Consider the following 12645-nt stretch of genomic DNA (forward strand, 5'->3'; position numbering starts at 1 on the left):
CACCAGCCAAGGTAAAGCGGACAGCTGTGGTCTGGTATTCTCAGGGTGGAAAGGTCCATAGTTATTGGGCCTTCACAGCTTAAAAATAGCAGGCCGCAGGCACCCCAGACGTGGCGCATCCACTAGATGCGCCAATCCTGGCGCTTCACCCCAGCTCATCCCGTGCCCTGGTGCAGTGGCAAACGGGGTAATAAATCGGGTTGATACTAGCTGTAAAGTCACCTGAGATCAAGCCCAGCAGTTTGTGATGTCATGGCGTCTATTAGATACCCAACATCATAAACTGTCAGTACTAACAAAAACAAAAAATCGACAAAAGAAATTTATTTGAAAAAACAGTCCCCAAAACATTTCCTCTTTCACCAATTTATTGTAAGGTAAAAAAATAAAGGGGTCCCACGACGACTCTGGACCGTCTAGAATATGGGGGGGAGACACTCAGGGAACGTATCCCCCATTTTCTAGGAGTGCGGACCCTTCATGTGAGGAGTGTGGGTGCAATGAATCTGCACTCACTCTCCCCGGGTCCACAGCAGCAGAGTCCATGTCGTAATGGTTGCTACCAAAGCTGCAATGCCCTGCTCATGAGGTAAGGGCATGCCTAATCAGGAGAACTACTGTAGAGGAAGCTCTGCTCACTGGTATATAGGTGCTCAGAGGTAATAATAGATAAAATTAGTGAGTAACCTCAGCACTCTAAATCTCCCAGACTAAGTCAGTAAGTCACAACGGATAGTAATGCAAAATCACTCTTTATTGGTCGGTATTAAGAAAAAATTTTTTTTCATAAGCATATATGTTTTTGTCCAAAACAAGTTACAAATGACGTTTCGGCCTGAGCCTTCGTCAGATTGGACTTATCTGCATGTAATCATGAAAAATGACAATAATCAGTATCACATAAGAGTGAGAGAACAATAACATAAACTAGAATAATGTAGAGGTACAATTGGGATGCAGCAAAAAAATTGCAACACAGCAAGAAATGAAACACATGATACAAATGTCATAATACAGTACAAGGACAATATAGTAATGATAAATATGGGGTCAGAGTAGACTTAGACAGCTCTGGTACGAAAGAGATGTCAATCATAAAGTAACATGTGCAGTAGGTGTAGAGCTACAGTATGCATGGCAGAGCTAATGGGTAGACCGACCATAGAAAAAGAACAGAGAAAAAGTGGAGAAAAAGTGGAGAAAAAGTGGAGAAAAAAGTGGAGAAAAAGGGGAGAAAAAAATGGAGAAAAAGTGGAGAAAAAGTGGAGAAAAAGTGGACAAAAAGTGGAGAAAAATTGGAGAAAAAGTGTAGAAAAAAAATGGAGAAAAAGTGGAGAAAAAGTGGAGAAAAAAATGGAGAAAAAGTGGAGAAAAAAATGGAAAAAAAGTGGAGAAAAAGTGGAGAAAAAGTGGAGAAAAAAGTGGAGAAAAAGTGGAGAAAAAGTGGAGAATAAGTGGAGAAAAAAGTTGAGAAAAAGTGGAGAACAAAATGGAGAAAAAAGTGGAGAAAAATTGGAGAAAAAGTGTAGAAAAAAAATGGAGAAAAAGTGGAGAAAAAGTGGAGAAAAAAATGGAGAAAAAGTGGAGAAAAAAATGGAAAAAAAGTGGAGAAAAAGTGGAGAAAAAAAGTGGAAAAAAAGTGGAGAAAAAGTGGAGAAAAAGTGGAGAAAAAAGTGGAGAAAAAGTGGAGAAAAAGTGGAGAATAAGTGGAGAAAAAAGTGGAGAAAAAGTGGAGAACAAAATGGAGAAAAAGTGGAGAAAAAGTGGAGAACAAAATGGAGAACAAAATGGAGAATAAGTGGAGAAAAAAGTGGAGAAAAAGTGGAGGAAAAAGTGGAGAACAAAATGGAGAATAAGTGGAGAAAAAGTGGAGAAAAAGTGGAGAAAAAGTGGAGAATAAGTGGACAATAAGTGGACAATAAGTGGAGAAAAAGTGGAGAAAAAGTGGAGAAAAAGTGGAGAAAAAGTGGAGAAAAAGTGGAGAAAAAGTGGAGAAAAAAGTGGAGAATAAGTGGAGAAAAAAGTGGAGAAAAAGTGGAGAACAAAATGGAGAAAAAGTGGAGAAAAAGTGGAGAAAAAGTGGAGAAAAAGTGGAGAAAAAGTGGAGAACAAAATGGAGAAAAAAGTGGAGAAAAAAGTGGAGAAAAAAGTGGAGAAAAAGTGGAGAACAAAATGGAGAAAAAGTGGAGAAAAAGTGGAGAAAAAGTGGAGAAAAAGTGGAGAAAAAGTGGAGAAAAAGTGGAGAAAAAGTGGAGAAAAAGTGGAGAACAAAATGGAGAAAAAGTGGAGAAAAAGTGGAGAAAAAAATGTAGAAAAAGTGGAGAAAAAAATGTAGAAAAAGTGGAGAAAAAGTGGAGCACCCTTTGGTGCCTTTCATGTGGCACTAAGGGGTGCTTAGCTTTGTATTTAGCCAAAAAAATGAAAAAAAAATGACGTAGGGTTCCCCCTAGTTTTGTAGCCAGCTAGGGTAAAGCAGACGGCTGCAGCCTGCAGACCACAGCTGGCAACCTCACCTTGGCTGGTAATCCAAAACTGAGGGCACCCCACGCTGTTATTTTAAATTAAATAAATAATTTAAAAAAAAAAAACACGTAGGGGTCCCCCAAAATTGGATCACCAGCCAAGGTAAAGCAGACAGCTGGGGCCTGATATTCTCAGACTAGGGAGGTCCATGGTTATTGGACTCTCCCCAGCCTAAAAATAGATAAGATATCTGTGGAAAGATAAGGCGCAAATAGGGTCTTACCCGGTATACACGTGGAAGTGAATACTGGCAGGTCCACTCACCTGGTTCGGTTGTGCCAGTCACAACCCCTTTCAAAGCATGTAAATCACGATGTGATAGTGTGGGAGGCAGCGGTCCCGCGGTGATGAGACAATTCAAAAAGTGTAAGAAAGCAGGTTAATATACCGCGCCACACCACAGAAGCCAAAAGTTGTTAAAAGTAAATCCCTTTTTCTTTATTTTCACAGGTCTACGCGTTTCAGGGACATATCCGTCCCCTTCCTCAGGACAATGTACAGAAAATACTATCGTCAAGATACTAGATAGTATTTTCTGTACATTGTCCTGAGGAAGGGGACAGATATGTCCCTGAAACGCGTAGACCTGTGAAAATAAAGAAAAAGGGATTTACTTTTAACAACTTTTGGCTTCTGTGGTGTGGCGCGGTATATTAACCTGCTTTCTTACACTTTTTGAATTGTCCCAGCCTAAAAATAGAAGGCCGCAGCCGCCCCAGAAGTGGCGCATCCATTAGATGCGCCAATCCTGGTGCTTCGCCCCAGCTCATCCCGCGCCCTGGTGCGGTGGCAAACGGGGTAATATATGGGGTTAATACCAGATGTGTAATGTCACCTGGCATCAAGCCCTGGGGTTGGTGAGGTCAGGTGTCTATCAGATACCCGACATCACCAACCCAGTCAGTAATAAAAAAAAATAGACGACAAACACATTTTTATTTGAAAAAACACTCCCCAAAACATTCCCTCTTTAACCAATTTATTAGAATGAAAAACAAATCCAGGTCTGGTGTAATCCAAGGGGTTGCCATGACGACCCACACTGTCCCAGTCAATGAAGAGCAGGATGTTCCCCATTGGCTGGGAGAGCAATGCAGTGACCTGAGCTAACATCAATGGGTCAGCCCAGGTCACTGCAGGGCATGACAAGTGCTGCTGTCAGCGAGGTACATTACCTGCGCTGATCTCCAGCACTGCCGACAGCCCCTGTCACTGAGCTCAATGACCGCCCGGCGCCTTCCCCTCAAGTATCGCGAGAGGTCCGTGACGTCACCGCTAGTCAGTCTCGGGTCGGAAGCGAGAGGTGATGTGACAAGCGGCGGCCATGGAGGACAGTGACAGCGCTGAGGTCGGGATGGCGGGACTTCATCACCGCAGGTAAGCCGAGCGGGGGGAAGGGGGGGGGGGGTGGGGGGGTGTATGTGTGTGTGTGTGTGTGTGTGTGTGTATGTGTATGTGTATGTATGTGTACATGCCGCGGGCAGGAGGGGGCGGAGCGAGCTGAGCGGGGAAGTGTGGGCTTCCTGCACGTAACTAAGATAAACATCGGGTTACTAACCAAAGCGCTTTGCTTGGATACCCGATGTTTATCTTGGTTACCAGCTTCTGGCAGACTGCCAGCGATGGCTCCTGCTCACTGTAGCTGTAAAAAGCCCTGCTTTTTGCTGCTAGAACCGTTCTCGAACGTATCTAGAACTATCGAGCTTTTGCAAAAAGCTCGAGTTCTAGTTCGATCTCGAACAGCCCCAAAAATCACTCGAGCTTAGAACTGGAGAACCTCGAACCGCGAACCGCGCTCAACTCTACTCTGCACCCCATCTTGACAGAAACCCCCCCGCAAAAAAGTAGAATTTTTTGCAAATTTAATAATCAAGAAAAACTGAAATATCACATAGTCATAAGTATTCAGACCCTTTGTTCAGACACTCCTATTTAAATCACATGCTGTTCATTTCCTTGTGATCCTCTTTGAGATGGTTCTACTCCTTCATTGGAGTCCAGAATGAGAATGAGAATCATGAGGTCAAAGGAACTGCCCATGGAGCTCAGAGAGAGAACTGTGGCAAGGCACAGATCTGGCCAAGGTTACAAAAAAATTTCTGCAGTATTCAAGTTTCCTAAGAGCATAGTGGCCTGAAAGAAGTTTGGATCCACCAGAACTCTTCCTAGACCTGGCCATCCAGCCAAACTGAGCAATTTTGGGAGACGAGTCTTGGTGAGAGAGGTAAAGAAGAACCCCAAGATCACTGTGGCTGAGCTCCAGAGATGCAGTAGGGAGATGGGAGAAAGTTCCACAAAGTCAACTATCACTGCAGCCCTCCACCAGTTGGGCCTTTATGGCAGAGTGGCCTGACGGAAGCCTCTCCTCAGTGCAAGACATATGAAAGCCCGCATAGAGTTTGCAAAAACACACATGACGGACTCCCAGACTATGAGAAATAAGATTCTCTGGTCTGATGAGATGAAGATAGAACTTTTTGGTAATAATTGTAAGCGGTATGTGTGGAGAAAACCAGGCAGTGCTCATCAACTTCCATGTACAATCCCAACAATGAAACATGGTGGTGGCAGTATCATGCTATGGGGTGTTTTTCAGGGTGACTGGTTGCAATTGAAGGAAAGATGAATGTGGCCAAGTACAAAGATATCCTGGAAGAAAACCTCTTCCAGAGTGCTCTGGACCTCAGACTTGGCCGAAGGTTCACCTTCCAACAAGACAATGACCCTAAGCACACAGATAAAATAACAAAGAAGTAGCTTCAGAATGACTCTGTGACCATTCTTGACTGGCCCAGCCACAGACCTGACCTAAACCCAATTGAGCATCTTTGGAGAGACTGAAAATGGCTGTCCACCAACGTTCATCATCCAACATGACGGAACTGGAGAGGACCTGAAAGGAAGAATGGCGGAGGATCCCCAAATCCAGGTGTGAAAAACTTGTTGCATCATTCCCAAGAAGACTCATGGCTGTACTAGCTCAAAAAGGTACTTCTACTCAATACTGAGCAAAGGGTCTGAATACTTATGACCATGTGATATTTCAGGTTTTTTTGTTTAATAAATTTGCAAAAATGTCTACATTTGTTTTTGTTCTGTCAAGATAGGGTGTACACTAGTGGCTTGCATAGAGCACTGTTCACACTAGCAGACGCACAGTCACAAACCCTCAGCCTATTAGGTGACGCCCATACTATTAGATCAGGTGGGCTGCCAAGCCGTACCCCCACTGCACGCTACACAGGGACAGAAACTCTAATAGCAAGGCCTAACAAAAAGGAGCCTGGCTGTATCCTATACAAAAAAATCTATATGAGGTTTTTTGTTAGCGTTATGGCCATAAGACGTAAGCCTACAACCCCCGTCACGGGAACCTCATGCTTGTAGGTCCCTACACTATATATAATATAAAAAAGCAAAAAAGAATATCATTACTTACAGCAAGATGGAATTGCAGCTGTATATTGCTCAGGCCAAAAAGACTACTACTACTCCAGCAGGATACAGCTAAACCCCCACTAAGTGGAGGCATCACAGGTGCAGGAGGAGCAAATCACACTCACTTCCAAATATGGAGGAGCTGATTGCTGGATGGTAAAACTGCACACTAGTGGCTTGCATAGAGCACTGTTCACACTAGCAGACGCACAGTCGCAAACCCGCAGCCTATTAGGTGACGCCCATACTATTAGATCAGGCGGGCTGCCAAGCCGTACCCCCACTGCGCGCTACACAGGGACAGAAACTCTAATAGCAAGGCCTAACAAAAAGGGGCCTTGCTGTATCCTGTACAAAAAAAATATATCTGAGGTTTTTTGTTAGCGTTATGGCCATAAAACGTAAGCCTACAACCCCCGTCACGGAAACCTCATGCTTGTAGGTCCCTACACTATATATAATATAAAAAAGCAAAAAAGAATCCCCAAATCCAGGTGTGAAAAACTTGTTGCATCATTCCCAAGAAGACTCATGGCTGTACTAGCTCAAAAGGGTGCTTCTACTGAATACTGAGCAAAGGGTCTGAATACTTATGACCATGTGGTATTTCAGGTTTTTTTGTTTAATAAATTTGCAAAAATTTCTACATTTGTTTTTTTCTGTGAAGATAGGGTGTAGAGTGTACATTAATGAGAAAATTTTTTTTTTTGAATTTACCAAATGGCTGCAATGAAACAAAGAGTGAAAAATGTAAAGGCACCTGAATGCTTTCTGTACCCACTGTATATCATCACGGCAACCCCTACTTTTTAAAGTGGTTATACTTGGGGTTATACCAACTGGCCAACGTTTTGCCCTTCCAGTCTATATACTAGCAATTCTATTGTATAGCTGTTGTAGGTAGCTCCACTACATAGGGCTTTTATTTTGCTGCCTCATCAGATAGACCAATATGGTATTTGAGCCAAATCATTAGTGGTCAGTTTAAAAAAAAAAAAAAAAAGCAAATTGCCAAAATAATTCACATCAGTTCACAATTTTTAGGTTCCTGAACTCTATGTAACATTAAAATAAGTACAAAATAAGTCAACTATGTCGCTAAAATAGAGATTTCTGCAACCAGAGAAAGTACAGTGCATTGTACGAGTATAATCATTTCTGTGAATACTGCCTTGCCAATAACCAGGGGGCACCTCACAGATAGTGAAGCCCCCCTGTTTACAGCAGCTCTCTGTTCTGTGTATCAGAGAGGGGTCTCGAGCAGGGAATCTCCCACCTGTCTAAGTACAATGGCATTGTCTTGATGAAACAACAAAGTATTTTCAATACTGTACATTTTATAAATTTAAATTTTATAAATATAATTTAAATTTAAATTAATAAAAATTTAAATGTAAATAAATATAATACTACATGAAAAATGAGCAGTGTAGTTAGTGACCTCAGATATTTAATATATGCTTTGTATAACATCTCTGAATGGCAGGCCAGATCGATGGAAATTTAGACTAAATCCCTTAGGAGTACACAGAAGAGCAGAACAAGCAAGTTATTAGAGATAGACCTTTATTCTCCAAAGGTTACTGGATAGTGCATGCCATTTTCTGCTGTTACATCATTGTAGTTCTAGCGGGATGGTATTGATCTCCGACTGGTCTACAAAGGTTTTTTTTTTTATTGTGATACTTCCACAGACTTGTACTCACCAGCATTCATTGTAATAAGCCATTATAGGTACACAATGGGGTATGTGAGCTAAGATACCAACTTCCTATGTGTTGTAATAATATTTAATTTTCTTCTGTTTTAGCAAAAATACAACAGCCTAAACTCCAGCTTCAAAATGTTCGACTCTACCGCTTACAATGCCAGTAACCTACTGTTCAGAGACATCACGACAGAACTCCGGATGATCCTTAACCAGACCTATCAGTCCTGGCTCGGGGAGGAGTTCCTGCAAGCAATGACTGGAATAGACTGTGACCCTGACAGTAAGAAAAATGTCAATATTCTTTAAAAAAATGTTTTTTTTTACTTTAAAGATTCAGACTCGCCTAGGAAAACTTCTGTGTCATCTTAAAGACGTCATGTACACACACCCTGAAGGGGGTTTGAAGATTTTTGAAGTGTTTTGGGAGAGTTTTTGTTTAATTACAGAAGTGACATGCACTTTCCTTTCCCCCCACCAGGCATTTTTCAAAACCTGAAGTGGAAAATAAAGCTCAAAACCCTGAATATATGAACACTAAAGGGATTTTACAATAAAAATGAATCATAAGAGCCTTTAAATTGGCTTTTAAGCAATATTTAAGGCATTTTTTTTTTAACGTTAACGTGGACAGACTCCAAACATCGCAAAAAACTGAGCACATACCCTAAAGCGGGCTTTACACGCTACGACATCGCTAATGCGGAGTCGTTGGGGTCACGGAATTCGTGACGCACATCCGGCCGCATTAGCGATGCCGTTGCGTGTGACATCGATTAGCGATTTTGCATCGTTGCAAAACAGTGAAAAATCGCTAATCGGCGACACGGGGGTCCATTCCCAATTATCGTTACTTCAGCAGTAACGAGGTTGTTCCTCGTTCCTGCGGCATCACACATCGCTGCGTGTGACGCCGCAGGAGCGAGGAACGTCTCCCTACCTGCCTCCCGGCCGCTATGCGGAAGGAAGGAGGTGGGCGGGATGTTACGTCCCGCTCATCTCCGCCCCTCCGCTGCGATTGGGCGGCGGTTCAGTGACGTCGCTGTGACGCCGCACGGACCGCCCCCTTAGAAAGGAGGCGGTTCGCCGGTCACAGCGACGTCGCCGGACAGGTAAGTATGTGTGACGGCTCTGGGCGATGTTGTGCGCCACGGGCAGCGATATGCCCGTGTCGCGCAACAGGTGGGGGCGGGTACGCACACTAGCGATATCGGGACCGATATCGCAGTGTGTAAAGTAGCCTTAAGGGTTTTTTGTGCCACTTTTTGAGCGTTAGTAGTGTCCTGTTGAAGTGTAACCTATGTAAGGCTGGTTTCACACTACGTTTATTTAACATCCGTCCATAACGTTTTTTTAGTGGAAAAGCGGATCCAGTGCAAATGCGTTTTCATTTCAATGCATTTGCAATGGACTCGCGTTAACATGCGTTCACCTGCGTTTGCGTGCGTTATAGTGAGGATCCAGCGACTTGCAGTTTTTTAACATGTTTCAAAAACGCTACTTGTAGCGTTTTTGAGCTGCGTCCAAATACTGCAAGTCACCGGATCCTGACTAAACAGCACGCAAACGCAGGTGAACGCTGGCGTGCTGATAGACAGGATCCTGCTTTTGTACTGAGCATGCCCAGAAAGTACTGAGCATGCCCAGAACCAGTCTCGCGTGATCTGTCTCTCTCTCCTCCTCCCTCCCTCACCCTCTCTATCTATGTCTTTCCCCCTTCCTCCCCTTCCTCTCTCTCCCACCTGAGAGCTGCGGACACTCGTAACCAAGGTAAATATCGCGTAACCACTTATCTTAGTTACCCGATGTTTACGTTGGTTACGTGTGCAGGCAGCCCTGCTCCTAGCAGCTGCAGACACTCGTAACCAAGATAAATATCGGGTATCCAAGCCCGATGTTTACCTTGGTTACCAGCGTCTGCAGCTGTCAGAAGCCGGCTCCCAGTCTAGTTCCCCTCACTCCCGATCACATGACTCCAATGCCCGCCCCTAAACATCCAGTGACAGGATCCTGCAAAATAACATGCGTTTGCATGCGTTTTTTGCTGTAAAAGCAGGATCCGCTTTTGCAGCAAAAAAACGTTATGGACGGATGTTAAATAAACGTAGTGTGAAACCAGCCTAACACAAAACAGTTGTCGTCCGCACGCTCCTAGCGTCTCCCTTGCTTGTTTGTGTTTTAAGAACCATGAATAAAGAAGATTAATGTTTTAAAGGAAGGTGACGTGCCGCTACTTTTTCTTCTTGTGAGATTTTGGCCACTTTTCGAGTGTGTCTGCTTTTTCCACTAACAAAATTACCAAAAGAATAGTCCCATTAATTTGTAAGGGAAATGGATTTCTGTTCACATGTTCAGGCTTTTGAATGTCTTTTAAACGCTTCAGGCTTTAAAAACACCAAAAGCTTCAAAGACGCCATTCATCTACCATTCTCTAAGAAAATGATCCCTACTTTGTACTGGAAAGGATATAAAGATGCCAGGAAGACAACCTTTAACGAATGGTAACATTTTCATCATTGGTTAAAGAATTTAAAAAAAATGTCTGCAAAATAAGTAATAAGACCCTAAAAAACGTTGACGGGAAAAAGATGACAAAGCCCTCAGGATCAACAAAAAACGATAAAAAAATTATACTTCAGGTTTTCAAATCTCTGGAGAAATATAGTGATTCCTGAAGCATCTTCTGCTTGAAAAACGGTTGGTTAACAAAAGACCCTAAAGCGGGCTTTACACGCTACGATATCATTAATGAATTATCGTTGGGGTCACGTTGTTTGCGACGCACATCCGGCGTCATTAACGAGACGCAGCGTGTAACACTAAAGAGCGATCTTAAACGATCGCAAAAGAGGGCAAAATCATTTGCCATGGAGAGGTCGTCCGGAAACAAAAAATCGTTTTTAGGATGTTAGCGATGTTGTTCCTCGTTCCTGCGGCAGCACACATCGCTGTGTGTGACACCGCAGGAGCGAGGAACATTTCCTTACCTACCTCCATTGGCAATGCGGAAGGAAGGAGGTGGGCGGGATATTTACGTCCCGCTCATCTCCGCTCCTCCGCTTCTATTGGCCGCCTGCCGTGTGACGTCGCTGTGACGCTGCACGACCCACCGGCCAGAGCGACATCGCAGGGCAGGTAAGTCCGTGTTAAGGGGGTAAGCGAGGTTGTGCGACACGGGCAGCGATATGCCCGTGTCACACAACCGACGGGGGGCGGGTACGATCGCTTGCGATCTCGCTAGCGAGATCGCAGTGTGTAAAGCCCGCTTTAGAGTGCAATGTAGCTAGCACTGGTATGTAAACACTGAGGCCGACGTATGTCGGTACTAGAGTTGAGCGTGTACCTAACTATTTGTAGTTGCTATACTCATAACGAGTACTGTCTAATACTCACGTATTAATTCCGAATAGCATGTGAAATGCAAGTCAATGGGGAATACTCGCAATGTAACGAGTAACCCGAATTCCTCGCACGAATAGTACAGCATTTGGGATACTTGTTACTTTGTGTGTTATTCCCCATTGACTTGCATTGTACATGCTTTTCGGAACGAATACGAAGTGTTAGACAGTACTCTTTATGAGTATAGTGAGTACGAATAGTTAGGTTCTCGCTCAACTCTAGTCGGTACTATGAATATCACTTATGTCCTAGCACTGTTGTACGGATGCCGTGACTTTGCATTGTTATGGGGGTACGTTGGGTGCTACAAATAAGGCACTGCAAGGGAATGCACTGGGTGTAAAAGAATACAATATAATGCAATATGACTATGAAAAATCATCAAAACAATGAGTGTTTTAAGATTTAAAAGAACTGTTATTCTGCTAAAAATCATCCAACAATCTGTTATGATTTTATGCACTTTTATATTTAAGAGCTACCAAAATCCTTCCGTTGGTGCAGCATTAGCACAAAAGAAGTCTGGAAATGTGGAGACATGGCCAAAGCATTTAAAGACAAGGTGCTGAATCCATCAATTCACTGCGTCTCTGCAGCAAGCCATGAAGATTGCATGAAAAGGATTCAGGTTAGCATGTCATACAGATTAAATCCTGGGCCACCAAGAATAAACTCAAATTATTAATGGATTTTCCAAAAAAAGAAAAAAAAAAAAAGTATACACTGTAACATGATGGACGAAATCAAGCATGTGTTAAAGGGATTGTGCCATTAGGTAAGCCATTGTCTTTATGCTTGTTCTGAAGAGTTACTAGTGAATAAGTAGTTATTAAGTCTTTTTAGCATATGTGACGCCCGTGGACTAGTCAGGGAGTCACAGGGTACTGCACTCTCTACCCTTTGGTGCAGAACTCAACCCCTCATGGTTCTGGGTTCCCAACCTATGGTACTGCCTCCATCAGCATCCAATTCCAAACCGCACCTCACACCACACCCTGTCAAGCACACCAGTGGGCTTCCTAGCTGGAATAGGGCCGCCCACCTAAGGGTCAGGCAGATTGGTGGGAGGGAAGTAGAGAGTTGAGTGTTAGCCCTCAGAGAGTGAGGAGCTGAGGGAGTGGTGGCTCCCTGTATGTTGTAGGTTGGGTCGCAGATGGTGGTCTGGGCCTGGAGGAGTCGGAGACCCGGTTGCAGGGTATTGAGGCTGGGTGCCTAGACCCGGTCTTGGAGGACAGTCAGCATTGCAAGCCTAATAACCAGTCTGGGACCGAAAGCACAGCGGGGTACAGGACCCTAGGTCGGGGAGTAGCTTCAGGCAACCCGGCAATTAACCTGTGGAGGATAGTATCTCTATGGACTGTCCCCAAGAAGCTCAGAGATCGAGGGCACTAGCGCAACGAGGGGGATAGGGCTTTCCAACCCACGCACCCCACTGAAATCCCAAGCATGAGCCCTTAAGAGCGCAGCTCCACTACCAGCAAGTAGGGAGCGGGGCCCGGACAGCTTTAAGCCAACGGACCACCAGAACATTCCTAAATTGTGCACAGAGGCAGGCTCTGGACCATCCGGCAGTA

The 12645-nt window shown here is 43.9% G+C and overlaps 1 protein-coding gene across 1 annotated transcript in view; it reads left to right on the plus strand.

Annotated features, from left to right (window-relative positions):
- Window positions 1-12645, plus strand: part of MELTF (melanotransferrin) — a 127517-nt gene that overhangs the window by 61101 nt on the left and 53771 nt on the right. The window contains exons 8-9 of the mRNA XM_075338530.1: window positions 7772-7952; window positions 11548-11699. Coding sequence (XP_075194645.1) covers window positions 7772-7952; window positions 11548-11699 — 333 coding nt within the window. The remainder of the gene's footprint in view (window positions 1-7771; window positions 7953-11547; window positions 11700-12645) is intronic.

Source organism: Anomaloglossus baeobatrachus, chromosome 3 (genome assembly GCF_048569485.1).
Source record: "Anomaloglossus baeobatrachus isolate aAnoBae1 chromosome 3, aAnoBae1.hap1, whole genome shotgun sequence".
NCBI classification, from domain to species: Eukaryota; Metazoa; Chordata; class Amphibia; order Anura; family Aromobatidae; genus Anomaloglossus; species Anomaloglossus baeobatrachus.